Genomic DNA, 21,242 nt, shown 5'->3' with positions numbered 1-21,242 from the left:
GAGAAGAGCTGAGGCAGTGGCCTTAAAATCTCCCCCTGGGATTCTTTTTGCTCTCAGATCTATAGATAATAATGTTTAATATCTACAGACAAGACTGCCCTTGGACCCTACTGCAGAGAGTTTCTTACTCTTCAGGCTCAAATTTCAGACTTCAAAACTAAAGCCTGCCTTTTACTTCTTGCCCTATTCCCAGTCTCCTAGGGTTTTGATAGATGCCCTCTCCCCACCTCTTGGCTTCCAGCAGTACGTGCCAAGTGAACACAGGCAGGAAGGAATCAGTTTAAGTATAAAAAGAGCCTCCACACTCCAAGAGTACTTAGTCATTTTGCCCTCCTGACTACCTTCTTTCGTCCATGTCATATATCCCTTGATTCCTGTGGCTCTTTGATGCAGCTCTGAAAAGGGTGAAATTAGTCTGCTTCTCTTCCTGCCTTTTACTGAGATACCAGGCATGCTCTGGCTCAGAGCACCTTTGGTCTGTGGCTGGCATGAGGGTGGCATTTGTCATCCTTAATGATAGTCCATGGATTCTCTATTTTATAGGTTACCTCATTTTAAAGAAGAACCCAAGAACTATGTGGGGACCAACATGAAGAAGGTATGATCTGAGAGCTGATCCGTATGATCTGAGAGCTGATCTGCTGTCCCTCCTCCAGACATTAATCTCCCAATTTCCGTACTGTGAGATGATACCCTTGCTTAGCAAAGACATGCTTTTGCCTAGACAGGTCTGCCTAGAATCTAGAAATAGCTCTCATTCCCTTAGTGAGAGATTTATTCTCTCCCAGATACCTGTCTTTCCCCAACTTTCCTTTATGGCCTGTCTGTCTTTGAACCACCACATAAGTTGGTGAACCAGTTTTTCCTGGAAACTGAGTGAGGCCCATCCTTCCAGGCTGAAAACATATGTTGACCTTTAAATAAAGACGAAAGGCCTACTGTCCCCTCAGGGCTCAGCCTTGTCACCAGGTAGGAAGCTGAGAGAGACTTCATCCTAAATCCTACCCCAGTGCTGGATTAGACTGGGCTCACGCTTGTGGTAGTCTCTATTGAAGAGATAGATCGAGCCTGACTCCAAACCAAAGGGTTCTTAAACTGCTAGGAAAAGAATGGTGGTCAGAAGAGTGGCCTCTTTCTATCTTAAACTGAAGCCCTGGACTTTATGGGCCTCTAATGAGGATTCTGCTTGCAACCTTAAGAGGTTCTGCTCATGGACATGACTCTTGGCTGTTTGGTGCATGCCCGCCCTCTCCCTTGCCATCTATCCCTACCCTGTGCCCTGTTGGCGTGTGTCTGAGTTTATTTCACTCTGTTTAAATCGTGCATTTGCCTGTCTTTCACAGATTTCTCCATGTCTCCTCAACAAACTGGAGCTAAGTAGTGGGGAGCAGACCAAAGCCCTGAACCAGTTAGAGAGGGTACTACTCTTTAAGAACCTCAAGGTCTCTCTCCCTCTCCTTTCCCCTTTTTTATTTCTTTCTTTAAATGCTTATTTTTTATATGTAACACCTGGGTTCCCTTTCCATTATGTAGAGCACAACTTACCCCTCCCTAGTAACAGCACGGCTTTGAAAGAGTTGTGCGTGATTGTAGCTTTGGAAATTCTCCTGGGGCATCTGACTGCCTGGAGACAGGTGAAGGAAGCCTTGAACATTACATAGTAAACCTAGAAAACCTGAGTACTGCTGTCACCTTGTGAAGAGGCTCAAAATCTACCATTTCTGGGGAAACTCTTAAGAGACTTTTTAGCTAGAACTTTCCCACTTCCTTGCTCTCCCTTGCTCAAAGCTGACATAGAGAACTTAAGCATAGTTCTCAACTTTATCTGGATACCTGGACTGATTTTAGAGAGAAACAGTAGTCAATCTAGTTAGGGTCTTTTTTTTCTTTCTCACTTAACCATTAGAGGGGTCATTCCAAGATGAACTAGAATAGTAAGGAGCCAGGTGCCAGGATAGCTCAGGACCTTGGGAATACTTTGCCAAGATCACCTCTGTCCTTTAAAGATCAAGATGTAGGGGAGCTTAGGGGAGAGATCCAAGCTGAAAACTACCTTAATTCCCATATTTCACTCTAGGAAGGAGAGGCAGAGAAGGAGGTATAGACTATCTAGGCTAACTATCATAAGAGTGTGCATATTAGAAGTATGGTTGGTGGCTTGGTGCCCATAGCTCAGTGGTTAGGGTCCTGGCCACATACGTTGAGGCAGGCGGGTTCGAACCTGGCCCGGACTTGTTAAACAGCAATGACAACTGCAACAACAACAACAACAAAAATAGCCAGGTGTTGTGGTGGGCACCTGTAGTCCCAGCTACTTGGGAGGCCGAGGCAAGAGAATTGCTTAAACCCAAGAGTTTGAGGTTGCTGTGAACTGTGAAGCCATGGCACTCTACTGAGGGTGACATAGTGACACTCTGTCTCAGAAAAACAAAACAAAAACTAAATAACTGCATGTGTACACCTAGCTAGATAGTACATAGGCCTATGTTCTCTTTGAATGCATTGTCTCAAGTTTCATTTGTTTAGTCTCAAGTTATAGCTCTCTTCAGTGGCTATCCAGCATGTTGCCATGATTATTAACTTAAGATCTTTTCCATTTTTTTGTAAAGCTTATGCTGTGCTTTAGAATACAAACTTGTAAAGATAAGATGGTATAGGGTTCCATGAACATATGCTGCCACCTCTTAGGATCTTAGGACAGGGAACACAGCTATACTTTTAAGAACTGAGGCATTTTTGAGAACTACCAATCTCTTAGCCCCTATTCCACCTAAGAGGCTAGAAATACTCATTGAAATGACCAGGTTTGAGCAAGCTTTGCAGAGCACAGAGAGGGAAACAGGAAAGACTGACCCTAGTGTGGGAAGAAATCTCAGTGACTGACTGGCTTCTCAGTGGAAATAGGACTTCCTGAAGTCCCTGGCACGGGGAGGGACTGAAGAAAGACTATCTGATAAAAGCAGATCCAATTGTTAGTACTTTTTGGAGCTCAGTGACAACTGCCAATAAAGTCAGGAGGTCCCTCATTGATCTCTTGGGCTTCTTGCCCTTCTGCATATTTGGCTGACTCTTCTCCCAGAACGTTTATTACCATGAACTTGATGCAGCTGAGTTCCAGGGGTTCCTTGAAAGAGCATCCATCTATTTCCTGAATAGCCATAGTGTTCAGAACACTTGAAGCTCAATTCTAGACATGACTGTAGGCGTTTCAGAGATGGAATGACAAGAAATGTAAATCCAATGTGAGGCAGTTGCTATATTATTAAGAGCTTGGGGAAGGGGTCAGCTATTGGGCTTTTCCTTTATTGGAAGGGGCCCTGAGTAATGATGGAACAATTATGTGGTTCCCAAACAAGGGATCACCTTAGCTGAGAACTTAGAGGTGCTTGAGGAATGAGTTCTGTCCCCAAATATTAGAAGGAATTGAAGAGGCAAAGGATAATCTGGATATATTCTGTCTTTCAGAAAAGGCAGGGAGGAAAGTGCTTCTGGTCTCCTTAGAGTCCTGAGTCATTCTAATAACTCTTTTCCTGGAAGAGAGTTGCTGTTGCCCAATCCAGGAATGTTCCATCAGTTGAGGAACAGTTTAATATAGGGACAGAGTTCAAACTTCAACTGAGACAACATCAAGGTGAAGAAAACAAAATGAGATTAAACAAAGTAACTATGAATTTAGGGTAGAGAAAATGCATTAACACGTAGATCCCAGAGTAGTCAACAGGTGATAGGGCTTGTCCTTTGTTACTAAAAGGGAGCTATAGGAGGAATAGAAATTCAGCAAGAGGAGTTAGAACTAAAGGTTCCAAGGAATCAGCCTTACCATATGACAACATAAAATTGCATTTAGAAAGACCAACAATGAGAAAAACAGGAGGTCCTATTGATATAACAAAATTGGGAGCAAGAGAGAGCAGCAGCATGACATGACCCTCCATCCTTAACTCCACAAATAAACTGGGATGCTACTCCTTCCTTCATTCCAAGGAATGAGGCTTTGACCAATTTGATGGAGAAATTCCAGAGAGTAAGGTATATGTTTATGCTGTAGGTCCACTCCATGCAGCATTAAGAAAACTAAGAATCTGGATGGGAAGGACTTGCATAGTTGGATGAGAACTAGGAGTAGACGCCTGCTCTGCAGGGTAGTTGAGGAAGAAAGCCCAAGAGTCTATGGATCTGTAGATCTGATGGTCTAGACCAGGCATCCTCAAACTACGGCCCGCCGAGAACATTTATCCGGCCTGCCAGGTGTTTTTGCCACTGCTGCCTGTCCTGCTTAGCAGCCGACTCGTCCCAGGGCCCACAGTCTGGCCCTCCAACGGTCTGAGGGACGGTGAACTGCCCCCTGTTTAAAAAGTTTGAGGACTCCTGCTCTAGGCAGAGGAGCCCCTGCCCTTACCCTTTCTGCAAGAGGATCATGAATCATCTATAGAACTCAAGATTGCCTGCTTAATGTAAGACGTAGGACCCAGGGAAGCAGAGTGATAAGTATGAAGGCTGGCCCTACCATTGACCAGCCCAGAAGCAGAACGGTGCCTTCCATATGGAGGCTGCCATGCCAACCTATAAAGTGACAAATGTGGAAGCCAGGTTAGAGAAGTAGGGATGTGATCTCATTGCCTAGATTCTTTCTTTAGCACCAATGTGGGGTACAGATTGTTTCCTACAGACCAGAAGGAATAAGTAAAGGGAGATTTCTAGGGATAGAGTCTTAGTTTGAATGCCAGTGCTAATGAGGTATGATATTTCCAGCTGAAAATGAGAGCAGGAGGCATGAGTGATTCATCCAAGTGGAAGAAACAGAAGCGATCTCCTCGGCCCCCACGCCATATGACCAAAGTCACAACAAGTTCAGAGCTACCTACTCCCAGTGGAACCACCTTATCCTCTAACCTCACTGGTGAGTGCTCTGGGCTGCTGCTTCTGATCAGAATAGATAGAAGAAAAGCTTTCTTTTTCTCTCAGGGCTTTGAAGACCAACCAAAGGGGGCATGGAGGGTATGTTTTGCCCACCAAGACCAAAATTGAAGACCAACCAACTTAGAGGCTTTGGTCTTTCTGCTGAGAGTGAAAAGGGAAATTCCAGGTCAAATCAGACTCTGACCTTTCAGCAACTCCGTAGTAACTTAAGGTGGTTCTCCTTTCAGAGGGATTCTAATGACTTTAGAGACCAATATGTGCAGAGATGAGCATGCAGTCTGGGAAATAGGGCCCCTGGTACCATGGAGGGTATGTTTTGCCCACAGAATATTCTTCAAGCTTCGTTTACTTTGCTTGGTAGGTGGCATGCCCTTCATTGATGTGCCCACTCCCATCTCCTCTGCAAGTTCAGAAGCTGCCTCAGCAGTAGTCAGCCCCTCTACAGACAGCGGCCTAGAATTCTCCTCCCAGACCACCTCTAAAGAAGATCTTACTGACCTGGAGCAACCTTGCTCTTTAGGGTACAGTACAGCTACCGAGCCTGGGAGCAGTGAACTAGGAGTTCCTGAGCAGCTTGATCCCCAGGTATGGCTTTGATGTCTAAAGGTCCTGTTCAGTCTTCCACTTTGGGGGAATAGGCTTGATCCTTTGGATCTTTATTCACACCTTGGCTCAAAACAAGACTGACTAGGGGGTTTCTTTCCTATTTCACAGAATTAGCTGTGCTGCCTAGAAAAACCACAGCGTGACTCACTGTGAGAGGTTGCTCATGGGATTTATCAAGTTATGCCTATAAGTAGTACTGGGCAAAAGGGAGGGAGCTCATGGAAGGTGATATCTAAATCCTAAGCATGTACAAGCGTGTGCCTCTTTAGGGTTCTAGACATTGTAGGTCACTGATGTCTCAGGATATGTTTTCTGAGTCCTTCATACTCCTACCATCTTTCATTGATTCATAAATCACTGAGCTGACCCTACACCTGCAGCCCATCAGAGACTGCCTTGGAGGATCGGTACTTTAGGTGGGTAAGTTTAAGGTGCCTCATCTCTCTTACTATATCTCCCTGCTACTGGTCATATCAGGAAGGGGCCCATGTGGAAAAGACCCAGTCAGCATCCGTGGAATCTATTCCTGAGGTATTAGAGGAGTGCACGTCCCCTGCTGACCACTCTGACTCTGCCTCTGTCCATGACATGGACTACGTCAATCCCCGGGGTGTGCGCTTTACACAGTCCTCGCAGAAAGAAGGTGAGTACTCTTTGACAGGCTCTGCCTGTTCATTTCCTTCACTTTACATGTTAAGTGCCTTAGCTTAGATCATCTTGGATCAAGGTGACTATTATCTGCTGGTCCAAGTTCTAGGCCATTTTCTAGTCAAGCCATAGAACTATTGGCATGGATGGAGTCTTTCCCTATCTTAGACTACCAACTTTCTTGGCTATAGGAAGTAAGAAGGAAGAGTAAAAAGCTTAGAACTTTTAACAGAAAGATAGGACCATCAATCCTGATTTCTTCCAATAAACGAAACTAGTCCTCTTAACCTCCTCAGGAAAAGAATCCGAAGAGAATCACTTACCTGAAATTGCCTTGTGTAATGGAAGGCAGGCTAGGCGAAGCCAGTAGGCTAGTTATTTCTTAGCAGTCTCACTCTCTTCCTGGCCTTCCCTAGGCACAGCTTTGGTCCCCTATGGTCTTCCCTGCATCCGCGAGCTCTTCCGCTTCCTCATCTCCCTCACCAATCCACATGACCGCCACAACTCTGAGGTTATGATCCACATGGGACTGCATTTACTGACAGTGGCTCTTGAGTCAGCCCCTATAGCCCAGTGCCAGATCCTCTTGGGCCTCATCAAGGATGAGATGTGCCGCCATTTATTCCAGGTAAGACCAGACTGCTTAGAGACCCAGAGTCTCTCTCAAGGGCCAGGGAAGCATAGGGAGATTTGGCCAATTGTGCAAAGAATTTTGGTCCCAGGAAAGTGTCTGCCTCCCAGTTGGCTAGTAGTCATAGTAAGAGGGTACTGGTAGTTATCCAGGGTCTCTGATAGCCAGAGAGAAATGTAGAAATGGCTAGATACGGAGTTCTTTGGAGCACAGGACTTCAGTAGCAACTTCACCCAATTTGCCTTTCCTGTCTAAGTTAAGCCATAGTCAGCTTCTGAAACCTCATAGCCTTCCTTACTCTGCTCTCTAGCTACTCAGTGTGGAGCGACTGAACCTTTATGCTGCTTCTCTGCGAGTATGCTTCCTATTATTTGAGAGCATGCGGGAGCACCTCAAATTCCAAATGGAGGTAAGTTTCTTGAGCTTGGTAGAAAAAAAATGAAAAGGGGGAGATATATGGCATCTTCAACAAGGCCAGCTCTGTCACGCTGCAGTGGTGGGATTTAAGGGCTTCCTGTAAAAGAATGCTTTTAGCCTCCATAATTTGGTTCATGGACTGGCTTCTTTAAGGGAAAAGTTAAAAGGAGATCGAGGAAACTGCTACTATAAAGTAGAAGAATTCAAATGTGAGGACTGGCAGGCAATCTTACCATGAGTAGGAGCAGCTCTTCTACCCAGCAGTTCCTCTGCAACACAGGCAGCCAATTCAAGCCAGGATTGTCATTAAATTGAAAGAATTAACTCTAATGTTTACATAGAGAATACAAAAAGGGCAATAGGCAACTTATTTGAGATCAAGCATGAGGTAGACAGCCAGACTTTATCTATTAACATTCAGGCCAAAGAGGAGAAAGTACTGTGGGGACAAAATACCTTTAGGTGTCCCTTAATGGGTGCCACTTGACTGGCCATCTGCTCCCTGTATAATGTTCATCCTATCTGGTTTTATCTCTTCCTATCTTGAATCATTTCTCCATCTAAATGGCAATTATTGGGTTATTCCCAGATGTACATCAAAAAGCTCATGGAAATCATCACTGTGGAGAACCCCAAGATGCCTTATGAGATGAAAGAGATGGCACTAGAGGCCATTGTGCAACTCTGGCACATCCCCAGCTTTGTCACTGAGCTCTACATCAACTATGATTGTGACTACTACTGTTCCAACCTCTTTGAGGACCTCACCAAGCTGCTGTCCAAGGTGCTGAGTACTATTACAAGTCTCTAGAAAGAAGGTTCTATGAAGGAAATCTCCCTGGTGGTAATGAGGATGCTACATACAGGGAGGGGGAACACTTGGGAGCTGGGAAACAGGAAGAAAAAAGATATTTTCTAAAGGTTCAGCGTGTGTAGCTCAGTGAGTAGGGTGCCAGCCATGTACACTGAAGCTGGCAGTTTAAGCCCGGCCCGGGCCTGCTAAACAACAATGACAAGTGCAACCAAAAAAAAAAAAAAAAAAAAAAGCCGGGTGTTGTGGCGAGTGCCTGTGGTCCCAGCTACTTGGGAGGCTGAGGCAAGAGAATCGCTCAAGCCCAAGAGTTTGAGGTTGCTATGAGCTATGATACCATGGCACTCTACCCAGGGCAACATAGTGAGACTCTGTCTCAAAAATAATAAATAAATAAAAATAAGGCAATGTAGAAGTTACAGGAAGTTGCAGGATTTTTGGTTTTAGGGAGTTCATGTTGTTGTTTTGAGACAGGGTCTTGCTTTGTTGCCTTGGCTGGAGTGCAGTGACACAATCATAGCTTACTGTACCCTCAATCTTCTAAGCTCTGGGTTCAAGCAGTCCCTATACTTCAGCCTCCCAAGTATAGCTAGGATGACAGGAGGTGCACCACTACACCTGGCTAAATTTTTTTTATTTTCTGTAGAGACAGGGTCTTACTATATTGCCCGGGCTAGTCTCAAACTCTAAGCAGTTCTCCCACCTCTGCCTCCCAAAAGTGCTGGGATTACTTACAGGTGTAAGCTAGCCTGGCCAGAGATTTTTGGAAAATGATCAGTTACAGTGTAAAGTATTCCCCGAACCTTCACCCTAATGGATCTGTTTATTTTGCAGAATGCCTTTCCTGTGTCTGGTCAGCTCTATACAACACACCTACTGTCTCTTGATGCCCTATTGACAGTGATTGACAGCACTGAGGCCCACTGCCAGGCCAAAGTCCTGAACAACCTCACACAGCAAGAGAAGAAAGAGACAGCCAGACCCAGCTATGAGACAGTAGATGGTGCCCGAGAAGCTAGCAATAGTGAGAGGCATTTCTTTTCTTCGAAGACCCCAGGGTTCTATGCTTATCCCTTCTCAACTCACTGAGTCCTTCCTCCTGTCCTCACATCACTTCCCCTGGGATACTCCTAATTCTGTTTCCAGGGTTTGGTGGTTTGGATCACAGGCTAGTCAAGCAGAATAACAGGATTCACAGACCCTTTCCCCTCTTCCCCACTTTGGTTTCTTTTTTTTGTGTTTTTTTTTTTTTTTGAGACAGAGCCTCAGGCTGTCCCCCTGGGTAGAGTGCCATGGCATCAAAGCTCACAGCAACCTCCAACTCCTGGGCTCAAATGAGTCTCCTACCTCGGCCTCCCAAGTAGCTGGGACCACACGTGGCTGCCACAACGCCCAGCTGTTTTTTGGTTGCAGCCATCATTATTGTTTGGTGGGCTGGACTGGATTTGAACCCACCACCTTAGGTGTATGTGGCTGGCTCCTTAGCCACTTGAGCCACAGGCGCCGAGCCCCCACTTTGGTTTCTTGACAGAGATATTTCTTAATTGCAAGAAAAGAGAACAGAGGTTAAGGGATATAGGACTTCTGTCCCTAAAAGCTCCAAGCCTGTAGCTCAGCGGCTAGGATGCCAGCCACATACACTGGAGCTAGCAGGTTTGAATCCAGCCCAGGCCAGTTAAACAACAATGATAACTGCAACCAAAAATTAGCCGGGCGTTATGGCAGGCGCCTATAGTCCCAGCTACTTGGGAGGCTGAGGCAAGAGAATCGCTTAAGCCCAAGAGTTGGAGGTTGCTGTGAGCTGTGATGCCATGGCATTCTACCAAGGGCCACATAGTGAGACTCTGGCTCAAAAAAATAAAAAAGCCCAACTTTTTCCCATCTCCAATATCTGCCTCCACTCTAATTAATCTTCTCTGTCTCCTCCTTGAGATTAAAGTTGTAGAAGTACAGGGAAAGATTCATTAAATTATAGAATCTAATGCTTGGCTGGGACAGTGACCATTTGCTTTGTCCTGGTCAGGGATGGTTCCTGGGAGCATGCAGGTCTCCTTGGCTTGAGATTTGGCCTTTGCTATAGCTCCACTTGGTTTCCTACCATATAAGTCTTCACCTATCTTCTTCTCTCTTGCCAGCTGAGAGAGCAGCCAACGATGGGAAAGCTGTAGGCATAGCCCCAGACATCCCAGGCCTGCATCTGCCAGGTGGAGGGCGACTGCTGCCAGAACATGGGAAGCCAGGAGGATGCAGTGATCTAGAAGAAGCTGGTGACTCTGGGGGTGAGTACTGGGTGTCCACAGCCCTGAGCTCCCTCAACTAGAGGGCCTGGTGGAGAATGGAGAGAGAGGAGCAGTGTAAAGTGTGATGGCTTGCCATGACTTCAAACCCGTAGAAAGGAAAAAAAGCATCTGGGGCTCCAGAAGACAGGACTCCCAAGGAAGTAGAAAATCGATAAGGACAGAAAATTTCTCCTTTTTCACAAGGAGTATATATCAGCGAGTTTCCAAAAGTCATTCTGGTAAAAGAAGTCTTATGGGTTTTTCTCTCTCTTCCTCTCATTCCTAGCTGACAAAAAGTTTACCCGGAAGCCACCTCGATTTTCTTGTCTCCTGCCAGATCCACGGGAACTAATTGAAATTAAAAATAAAAAGAAGGTACATACATATATTCCCCAGAGCTCAGCTTCCACCCACCTCTGTCAGGGTATCTTTGGTAGGGCCAAAGGGTAGGGTAGGGCTTCTATCCCTGGGGATGAAGATGTGTCTAGATGTGAGAGTCTAGCATCTCACTGTACAGCTTGCTAGGCTAGTCTTTGGACTTACTGGGATTTCAGTCTCCTGTGAAGCCCTTTCCTTACACCTAAGCCGTGTAGGTAGGCATACCCTATTGTATGCCCCAGGCAAATGCTACACTAGCTAGGAGACTCCTTATCCAGTCTCCTGTGAAGCCCTTTCCTAACTCCTAAGCCATGTAGGTGGGCATACCCTATTATATGCCCCAGGCAAATGCTACACTAGCTAAGAGCCAAGTGTTACTGGTGGCAGTGACAGGAGCCCGAGCTGATGTCATGTGGGCTACTGGAGGTTATTGGTCAACTCCAGCTCTTTTATTCTGACAATAAAAAGGAATTGACATTTATTCTGGTGCTTTAGTAAAGTTCAAATAACTGTTTGTGCTCTTGGTTTCTTAAAGAAAACCTGCTATTTAACCCTTTCTTCCTCTTATTACTAGCTTACGTGACTTTGGTTCATGTGTGCCCTTGATTGCAGAGTTATGACTGGGCACACAGAAAGTTGAATTACCTTCATAGTTAGTCTGCCTTGTCCTTTGAACTTAGAGCCTTAAGAGCTAGGCAACCAAAGAAAAAAAGGGAATCTAAGCAAACTAGAAACAAGATGGTGGCTGTTAACAAGTGTCAGGGATAGATAATAAAACTGCGGAGAAGAATTCTTTGATCTCTGTCTTCTACTCTGATTTCTCAAGTGGAAGGAAATGAGGCTGTTCCATGCATGTTGACCTCTCAGAAAAGGAATGAAAAGGAACTCCTAAGTCAGTTCTAATTAGGCAGGAAGATGGGGGAAGCTAGGCCACTGTGATCCATCCTTAATTCTGGAGTCACTAAGAACCATATCCTAGGACCCCGCTGAGTGACCAGCTTGAGCTATTGTGGAGTCCAGCCTGGCTTTGTCTTATTTAGGGGCAGATCAACTTTTTTTTGAGACAGAGTCTCAAGCTGTCACCCTGGGTAGAGTGTTGCAGTATCACAGCTCACAGCAACCTCAAACTCTTGGGCTTAAGCCATGCTCTTGCCTCAGCCTCCCAAGTAGCTGGGACTACAGGCTCCTGCCACAATGCCCAGCTATTTTTTTCTTGTTACAGTTTTCTTTGTTGTTTAGCTTGTCTGGGCCAGGCTTGAACCCGCCAGCTTCGGGTGCATGTGGCTGGCTCTGTAACCACTGTACTACAGGCACCAAGCCTGGGGCAGAGCAACTTCTGACACCTCTAGTCTTTCTCCTTCAGCTGCTAATCACAGGCACAGAGCAGTTCAACCAGAAACCAAAGAAGGGGATCCAATTTCTGCAAGAGAAAGGCCTCCTCACCATCCCAATGGACAACACAGAGGTAGCCCAGTGGCTTCGAGAGAACCCTCGGCTGGACAAGAAAATGATTGGAGAGTTTGTGAGTGACCGCAAAAACATTGACCTATTGGAGAGCTTTGTAAGGTGAGGAAGCTATGAGAAATATGGGACTTAGTAATCAGTCTGAGGGAACAGAGCATCCCTCCCTCAAAGCAGTCTCATTCAGTTCCTACTGGTGACCCAGGTCACGCATTCTTCCTCTTCCTATCATTTATATCCATTGAACTTGAAAAGTGCTCTAGCAAGATAGTTTTGGGAGCCCCTCCATTCTGCACGAAGAACATTGCTAAGGGACAGAGCAGTGAGGTTTCTAGGCAAGAATGCTAAAAAGTGTTGGAGTTGTGTTAAAAGATACCACTCTGTAAAAAAAAAATGAAGACTTTACCTCTTTTATGTTTACATGGATGGAGCTGGAAAATATCCTTCTTAGTAAAGTATCTCAGGAATGGAAAAAAAAATCCAATGTACTCACTACTACTGTGAAATCAATTTACAATCATTCACACATGCATGTGAAAAGTGAAACACAACTATAGCCTAGGCTGGGGGAGGGAGAGGGGAAGGGGGGGTCGATAGAGGGAGGGTTAGTAGGGGGGCCACACCTATGGTACATATTGCAAATATAAGTTGGATTTATCAGGTGTAGAGGATAAATGTCTTAATCCTGTAATTGGATAAAAGTGGTGAAGGCTATGTTGTTTAGTAGTATGTAAGCATTCCAATTTGTACAAGTAATCAACATATTGACTCCTATAATGGCATAAATGTATTTATGATCTATGTATGAATGACTTAATAAAAAAAAGAAAAAAGAGATACCACTCTGGCTTAGCATGCATAGCTCAGTGGTTAGGGTGCTGGTCACATGCACTGGGGCTGGCGGGTTCAAACCTAGCCTGGGCCTGCTAAACAATGATGATAAGAACAACAAAATAGCCAGGCATTGTGGCAGGTGCCTGGACTCTCAGCTACTTGGGAGGCTGATGCAAAAGAATCGCTTAAGCCCAAGAGTTTGAGGTTGCTGTGAGCTGTGATGCCACAGCACTCTACTGAGGGGAACATAGACTGTATCAACAAAAAAAAAGAGATGCCACCCTAAGGGTGGAGGAAGGAGGGAGGAGTGTGGCCAGTTCTCACCTATTGGGTACAATGTAGGGATATATGGCACATCTCCTGGGTGAAAGGCTCAACTCCAACTTGGACTTTACCTAACAGATGCAAACAATATAACCTAAATGTATGTTCCCTTATATTAATCTGAAATTTTAAAAAATAATTTTTTAAAAGAGATACTACCCTTTTGCCAGAGACCTCAATCTCTTCTTTTCCAGTAAAAGAACTGTGGCTGGCTCGGCGCCTATGGCTCAACCGGCTAAGGCGCCAGCCACGTACACCTAAGGTGGCGGGTTCGAATCCCCAGCCTGGACCCGCCAAACAACAATGACGGCTGCAACCAAAAAATAGCCAGGCGTTGTGGCGGGCGCCTGTGGTCCCAGCTACTTGGGAGGCGGAGGCAGGAGACTCGCTTGAGCCCAGGAGTTGGAGGTTGCTGTGAGCTGTAATGCCACGGCACTCTACCCAGGGGGACAGCTTGAGGCTCTGTCTAAAAAAAAAAAAAAAAAAGAGAACTGTGGCTAACAGAGAGCCCAACATGCGCAGCTTATACTCATCAGCCTCTACACCCTTCTTTTTTTCCCTATAGCACCTTCAGTTTTCAGGGTCTGCGGCTGGATGAAGCTCTTCGCCTCTACTTGGAAGCCTTCCGTTTGCCTGGGGAAGCACCAGTCATCCAGAGGTTGCTGGAGGCATTCACAGAGCATTGGAGGGTGAGTTTGAGTGGTAGGAGCTGAGTCCAGAATCCTAGGTCAGTTTGACTGAGGGCTTCTATGATCTCCAACCCAGTTGTGGCTCGGTGCCCATAGCACAGTGGTTACGATGCCAGCCGCATACACTAAGAGTGGTAGGTTCTAACCCAGCCAGGCCAGTTAAACAACAATGACAACTGCAACCAAAAATTAGCCGGACGTTGTGGCAGGCGCCTGTAGTCCCAGCTACTTGGGAGGCTGAGGCAAGAGAATCGCATAAGCCCAGGAGTTTGAGGTTGCTGTGAGCTGTGATGCCACAGTACTCTACTGAGGGCAACACAGTGAGACTCTGTCTCAAAAAAAAAAAAAAAAAAAAACCCAGTTGCTATCTCCTTAGAAGGCTGAGAGCAACATCAGTGAGCTTTCTGTGAAGAAACCAGCTTCTGTTAAGGAGCTGGCAAGAGATTGCCCACTTTTTGGGTGATACCTTCCTCTGTGCCAGCACTGACCACTGGGTTGATAGTAAGGGTTTAATTAACCAGAGAAGGGCATTGACACAGGTGGGATCTTTGCTTTTTCAGAATTGTAATGGCTACCCATTTGCCAATAGCGATGCCTGCTTTGCCCTGGCCTATGCTGTCATCATGCTTAATACTGACCAGCACAACCACAATGTTCGAAAACAGAATGCACCCATGACCCTGGAGGTAAGCTTGGGTCCCATCCTAGGCAGAGAAGATCCAGCACAGCTTTGGAGGTAGCAGAAAGCATGAGATTGATGGTGGGTATAGTAGACAGGGTTCTATCTAAGAGAATCAGCAAGGGCTGGCCAACCCAGAAGAGAAACTGGGTGGGAAGGTGGGTTCTTTCACTTAGTATTTCCTAAGTCCTATTTACCATAGATCCAGGAATTCCTTGGGAGGGGCTTCAGCATTGACACAGGGAGACAAGCTTATTGGCCTATCTCTAGGAGTTTCGAAAAAACCTAAAAGGTGTGAATGGAGGCAAGGACTTTGAGCAAGACATCCTGGAGGACATGTACCATGCCATAAAGTGAGTATATATGGAGAATAGTTAACATCTCTGTTAAAGAGAAGCACATTGCTTTCTTTCCCAGTTTTTAGAGTCATGTCAGACAGTAGTGACTCATGATGCCCTGGACTTAGCCTTGGGACTTAATTTCTTCCTTACAGAAGCCTAAACAATAATGGGACTCTAGTACGCTAAGCCTGGGTCCAAACTGCCCTTCTTAGATGGGATATCATGACTCCCATTTCCTGAACCTGAAGCAGCTGGGTTTCACTATCTGGCTTACACAATGCATTCTCTGGCTGGTAAAGATGAGCACTGGAGAGTGAGGCTTGGGTCAGAGGCCAGAGATGGGACACTTAGTTCTTTACTATAAATTAGAAAGAGTAGATAGCATTGTTCATCTTTTCTCATCCAGAAAGAATGTGAGATGTCCATACTGAAGAACTACAGGCCTCACTTAGAGACAGGGCTTTGAGATTATGGGATGCTTCCTTTTTCCCTGCTCCCACTTGTGAGTGGGAAGCAGACCACTTAGCTGCAGTTCCGATGACTTCTCATCAGTGGAAGGTGCTAGTCTGAGTGAAGCCCATAGTCCTAGTTTAGAGCCAGTGCGGTTCACAGCACAATACCCATTCCTTCCCTTACCTCCTGATAGGAATGAGGAAATTGTGATGCCTGAGGAGCAGACAGGCTTGGTTCGGGAGAACTACGTGTGGAATGTGCTGCTTCATCGAGGTGCCACTCCTGAGGGCATATTCCTGCGTGTGCCTACTGGCAGTTATGATCTTGACCTCTTCACCATGACCTGGGGACCCACTATTGCTGCTCTCTCTTATGTCTTTGACAAAAGCCTTGAGGAGACAATCATCCAAAAAGCCATCTCAGGCTTCAGGTAATTGACTTTTGGCCTTGGTCTTCACCACATCTCTGAGCTAACATGGTTGCCTTCATGCTCTCTAACTCCTACTCTTACTTTCCTTAGAATGGGGTTTGCCCTGAGTTTTTGGAGGGAGGCTAAAGCTTGGGAAAGCTCAGTCTTAAACAAACTCAAGAGTAAAAGATTGAGGGTTGATTGGGAAGAGCCCCCATCCAAGCCTCCTCAGGGACTTGGAAGGGCTGCATGGTCTTCTAGTGACTCTGTTTCTGGGATGGGGATGACATTACAGGAAGTGCGCCATGATCTCCGCCCACTATGGCCTCAGTGATGTGTTTGACAATCTCATCATCTCTCTGTGCAAATTCACAGCTCTCAGCAGTGAGGTAAGCAGGGGCAGGAACTGTGTACTTGGAGTCCCAAAAGAGGATCTCTTTTTTAGCCACAGGTCTACCCTTATCTGCAGAGCTGGTTGTCATTAGTACTTTCCCTCATTCCTCTTGATCATACCAGTGCTTAGGCCATTTTTTTTCTTGCATACCCTGGGATGAGAATGTTACCTCATGTAATTGGGATCAGAGAGAAGATGCAAGAGTGGGGAAGGCCTTAACCATGTTAGCCCTTCCCAGCAGTATTATGGGAGATTGAAGCAGAGCCAACAGAAGGACCCTGAGAGAAACATAGAGGCCTAAGAGATTTTCCTTTCCAGGTATCAGCCAGATCTTACACCTCTTCTCATCCTCTTTTCTAGTCTATTGAGAACCTTCCCAGTGTATTTGGAAGCAACCCTAAAGCCCACATTGCAGCCAAGACAGTATTCCATTTGGCCCATCGTCATGGTGACATCCTTCGAGAGGGCTGGAAAAATATCATGGAGGCCATGCTGCAGCTCTTCCGAGCCCAACTGTTGCCCAAGGCTATGGTAGAGGTAATTTCTTACAGACTAGTCAACAATCATGATGCGAGAACTCTGACATTATGTGCAGTTTGTATATAGAATGGGTTGAGAGTAGCACTGGGCCTGATGCCTGCCAAAAGCTCACTAGAGGATTTTGGTTGGGGACCATCCCACATCTAGGGCAGGAAGATGGTGGCTGCAAAGGAGATAAAAAAGTCACTGGAGTTGATCAACTTGAACTTCCAGCTTGTTATGAAAAGTGGAAAGTATGTGCTGGGGTACAAGCAGACTTTGAAGATGATCAGACAAGGCAAAGCGAAATTGGTCATCCTCGCCAACAACTGCCCAGCTTTGAGGAAATCTGAAATAGAGTATTATGCCATGTTAGCCAAAACTGGTGTTCATCACTACAGTGGCAATAATATTGAATTGGGCACAGCATGTGGAAAATACTACAGAGTATGCACACTGGCCATCATTGATCCAGGTGACTCTGATATTATTAGAAGCATGCCAAAACAGACTGGTGAAAAGTAAATCATGTACATTTTTTCTTTAATAAAACTTGCTAGAGCTTGTTTAAAAAAAAAGCTCACTAGGAATACCTAAAATGTAAGACCACAGGGGATAGTGATAGAGGAAGACTAGTAGAAGCCATTCTCAGCCACCAGTTAGAGGGGGTACAATAGTGTATGGGCAGAAGAAATTCAGGGAACTTTGCTTGGAGCAAGGGAGGAATGCAATGAGCATATAGAAAGAAGTCATTTTTTACCTACTTTTTCCAGGTAGAAGATTTTGTGGATCCCAATGGCAAGATCTCTCTACAGCGAGAAGAGACTCCATCAAACAGGTAAGAACAGATGAGAGGCTGAGACCCTTGAAGAGAGAGTCAGAACTTTGAGGATCAGCAGGGCATGTACTCTTTTTCTACAGAGGAGAGTCAACAGTTCTGAGCTTCGTGAGCTGGCTGACACTGAGTGGTCCTGAACAGTCTAGTGTGCGGGGCCCATCCACTGAGAACCAGGAGGCCAAGAGAGTGGCCTTAGATTGTATCAAGGTAACTGCCTGCCCATTCTGGTAGGAAAGCCTAAACTCTTCCCTATTGGCCACATGCTGCCTTTGAACTGAAGAATAGAATCATCCAGGGCTTATGACCAGGCCTGATTCTGCCCTTTCTCCCTGGCTCTTAAGAACATTTTCTTCCCTTCAGGCCTTATTGCAGACTTCCTTTCTCTTGTGCTCTCTCTAGCAATGTGACCCAGAAAAAATGATCACAGAGAGCAAGTTCCTCCAACTGGAGTCACTGCAGGAGCTCATGAAGGTAGAGGATAAAGAAAAGAAAGAGGGATGGAAGGGCGGTGCCCGTAGCTCAGTCGGCAGGGGGCGCTGGACACATACACCAAGGGTGGCAGGTTCAAATCTAGCCCAGGCCAGCTAAAACAACAATGACAATTGCAACAACAAAAAAATAGCCGGGCGTTGTGGCAGGTGCTGTGGTCCCGGCTACTTGGGATGCTAAGGCAAGAGAATCACTTAAGTACAAGAGTTTGAGGTTGCAGTGAGCTATGACACCACAGCACTCTACTCAGGACGACAGCTTGAGACTCTAAAACAAAACAAAACAAGAAAGAGGGATAGAAGAGCTGGCTGGGTTTGGGAGGAGTGATGGAAACAGTGGTGTTTCTTTTCCATGCTTGCTTTCCCTTCAGGCTCTGGTCTCAGTGACACCAGATGAAGAGACATATGATGAGGAAGATGCTGCTTTCTGCCTAGAAATGCTGCTAAGGATTGTGTTGGAAAACAGGTAGGAGAAGGCAGGTGAGGGCAGTCTTTAGACAGACCCTGTACTGGCCTTGTGCCAAAGAGGTGAAAGCCACCTTGCTGATTTGGTTCTAGGGAACTGTAGGTAGGCAGTAGGGGAAAAGCTTGCTAATTATTCCTGTCTGTTTAAGTATAATACTCAAGCTTTGAAAGGCCTAGAAGACTTATTATCTAGGCCTTTCTGGCTAAGACTGTCCTTTATTTATGTTCTCTGCAGGGACCGTGTGGGCTGTGTATGGCAGACCGTTCGAGACCATCTATACCACCTCTGTGTCCAGGCACAAGATTTCTGCTTCCTCGTGGAGCGAGCAGTGGTGGGGCTGCTACGCCTAGCCATTCGACTACTCCGGAGAGAAGAGATCAGTGGCCAGGTAAGCAGAGTACATCTGGGAGAGCAGCCAGGTACACAAGTGATTAAGGCCACAGTGTCAATTACAGATACAGCCTAATACATGGTATCAGCTCAGTGATCAACCATAGGGCTGGTACAGTCTAGCAGGCAGCATTAGGAGTGAGCTTGGAACAGACTTAAGCATGAAGCTTGTACTCTGCACCTTTGTAGGCTCCTATGAATCTGCTTTGTAGGGCTGGACTGCTGTTGCCTTATAGCAATACTAGTCCTGTATCTGGTTCCCTAGCTTTCATGCTTATGACCCTTCTGAGATCTCTTAGCACAATGACAGAAACAACCAGCATAGAGCTAATGAGTGAATTCAGCAAGGTCTCAAGATATAGATCAATACACAAAAATTAATCACATTTTTATATACTAACAAAGAACTATAGAAACTGAAATTAAAAACATAATAGGCCTGGCGCCTGTGGCTCAAGTGGCTAAGGCACCAGCTACATACACCTAAGGTGGTGGGTTCAAATCAGCCTGGGCCTGCCAAATAACAATGACAGCTGCAACCTAAAAATAGCCAGGCATTGTGGTGGGCACCTGTGGTCCTAGCTACTTGGGAGGCTGAGGCGCATGAGCCCAGGAGTTGGAGGTTGCTGTGAGCTGTGATGCCATGGCAATCTACCCAGGGGGACAGCTTGAGGCTCTGTCTCAAAAAAAACAAAAAACAAAAAAACAGTATCAGGCTGAGAACTGTGGCTCACGCCTATAATCCTAACATTGGAAGTCTAAAGCAGGTGGATCGCTTGAGCTCAGGAGTTTGAGATTAGCCTGAGCAAGAACAAGACCCTATCTCTACTAAAAATAAAAAAAACTAGCCAGGCATTACAGTGGGAGCCTATAGTCCCAGCTACTTGTGAGGCTGAGGCAAGAGGATGCTTGAACCCAGGGATTTGAGGTTGCTGTGAGCTGTGATGCCATGCACTCTACCAAGGGCAACAAAGTGAGACTCTATCTCAAAAAAAAAAAAGAAAGAAAGCAAAGAAGACCTAAATAAATGAAGAGGCATACCATATTAATGAATTAAAAGACTCAACACAATAAAAATGTTCATTTTTCATAAATTGATCTATAAGTTTAATGCAACTCCTATAAAAATCCTAGAGAGGGTTTCTGCAGACATAGATAAGCTTATTCTAAAACTTAGATGGAAAGGCACAGGCCCTAGAATAGCTAAAAAGAATAAAGTGGGAGGAATCATTCTATTTGATATTAAGACTTACTATATAGCTATAGTAATCAAAATTATGTGGTATTGGTGGAGGAACAGCTACATAGATCAATGGAACAGAATAGAGGACCCAGAAATAAAACCAACACAAATAATGTTCAATTCAATTCAATGGAAGAGAAGGGGATACCTTTTTAAACAAATAGTGTTGGAGTTAGTAAAATCCACTAGAGCGGGGGGAACAAAGGAACCTCTACCTAAACCTCATACCCTACAGAAAAATTAACTCAAATGGATCATAGATTTATATGTAAAACTATAAAGTCTTTAAAAGGAGGGAATCTTCAGGATCTAGAACTGGGCAAAGATTCTTAGACTTAACACTAAAAGCATAATCCAGAAAAGGGAAAATTGATAAACTGGACTTTGTCAATTTAAAAAATTTTTGCTATATGATAGCCTACGTGAAGAGGATGAAAAAATAAACTACAGACTAGGAATAAATGTTTGCAAATCATGTATTTGAAAAAAGCTAGTATCTAAAATATAAAAACTCTAAAAACACAACAGTGAAAAAACAATCCAGTTAGAAAATGAGCAAAACATAGGAACAGACATTTCATCAAAGAAGATAAGCAGATGGCAAATAAGCACATGAAATGAATTTCAGCACCATTAGCCATTGGGGGAATGCAAATTAAAACCATGATGAGACATCACTACACATTTATCAGAATGACTAAAGTAAAATATAGTGACAGTACTAAATGCTGGCAAGGATACAGAGAAACTGGATCATTCATACGTTGTTGGCAGGAATGTAAAATAGTACAGCTACTCTGTTGGCAGTTTCTTATAAAAACAAAATGTGCACGGTGGCTCATGCCTGTCATCCTAGCACTCTGAGAGCCTGAGACAGGTGGCTTGTTTGAGCTCACAGGCTCCAGACCAGCCTGAGCAAGAGCAAGACCCCATCTCTAAAAAATAGCCAGGCACTGGGGTGGTGCCTGTGGCTCAGTGAGTAGGGTGCCAGCTCCATATACCGAGGGTGGTAGGTTCAAACCTG

At 45.2% G+C, this 21,242-nt stretch overlaps 2 protein-coding genes across 2 annotated transcripts in view; both read left to right on the top strand.

Moving 5' to 3' along the window:
* Positions 1–21,242, top strand: part of GBF1 (golgi brefeldin A resistant guanine nucleotide exchange factor 1) — a 134,332-nt gene that overhangs the window by 103,477 nt on the left and 9,613 nt on the right. Inside the window, exons 6-27 of the mRNA XM_023511785.1 lie at positions 544–598; positions 4,753–4,900; positions 5,282–5,505; positions 6,004–6,169; positions 6,591–6,802; positions 7,116–7,214; positions 7,812–8,006; positions 8,868–9,057; positions 10,169–10,312; positions 10,599–10,687; positions 12,054–12,256; positions 13,875–13,998; positions 14,559–14,684; positions 14,948–15,030; positions 15,665–15,901; positions 16,176–16,269; positions 16,635–16,811; positions 17,567–17,631; positions 17,715–17,838; positions 18,031–18,102; positions 18,491–18,585; positions 18,820–18,973. Coding sequence (XP_023367553.1) covers positions 544–598; positions 4,753–4,900; positions 5,282–5,505; positions 6,004–6,169; positions 6,591–6,802; positions 7,116–7,214; positions 7,812–8,006; positions 8,868–9,057; positions 10,169–10,312; positions 10,599–10,687; positions 12,054–12,256; positions 13,875–13,998; positions 14,559–14,684; positions 14,948–15,030; positions 15,665–15,901; positions 16,176–16,269; positions 16,635–16,811; positions 17,567–17,631; positions 17,715–17,838; positions 18,031–18,102; positions 18,491–18,585; positions 18,820–18,973 — 3,076 coding nt within the window. The remainder of the gene's footprint in view (positions 1–543; positions 599–4,752; positions 4,901–5,281; positions 5,506–6,003; positions 6,170–6,590; positions 6,803–7,115; positions 7,215–7,811; positions 8,007–8,867; positions 9,058–10,168; positions 10,313–10,598; positions 10,688–12,053; positions 12,257–13,874; positions 13,999–14,558; positions 14,685–14,947; positions 15,031–15,664; positions 15,902–16,175; positions 16,270–16,634; positions 16,812–17,566; positions 17,632–17,714; positions 17,839–18,030; positions 18,103–18,490; positions 18,586–18,819; positions 18,974–21,242) is intronic.
* Positions 16,968–17,362, top strand: LOC100963922 (60S ribosomal protein L30-like). Its single transcript, XM_003787225.3, has one exon. The coding sequence runs from the start codon at positions 16,971–16,973 to the stop codon at positions 17,316–17,318; it is 348 nt and encodes a 115-aa protein (XP_003787273.1). The 5' UTR covers positions 16,968–16,970; the 3' UTR covers positions 17,319–17,362.

The sequence above is a fragment of the Otolemur garnettii genome, unplaced genomic scaffold (genome assembly GCF_000181295.1).
Source record: "Otolemur garnettii isolate 467f Iridium unplaced genomic scaffold, OtoGar3 scaffold00021, whole genome shotgun sequence".
Taxonomy (NCBI): Eukaryota; Metazoa; Chordata; class Mammalia; order Primates; family Galagidae; genus Otolemur; species Otolemur garnettii.
Note: the sequence above shows the minus strand (reverse complement) of the source record. Positions and strands in the feature narration are given on the sequence as shown.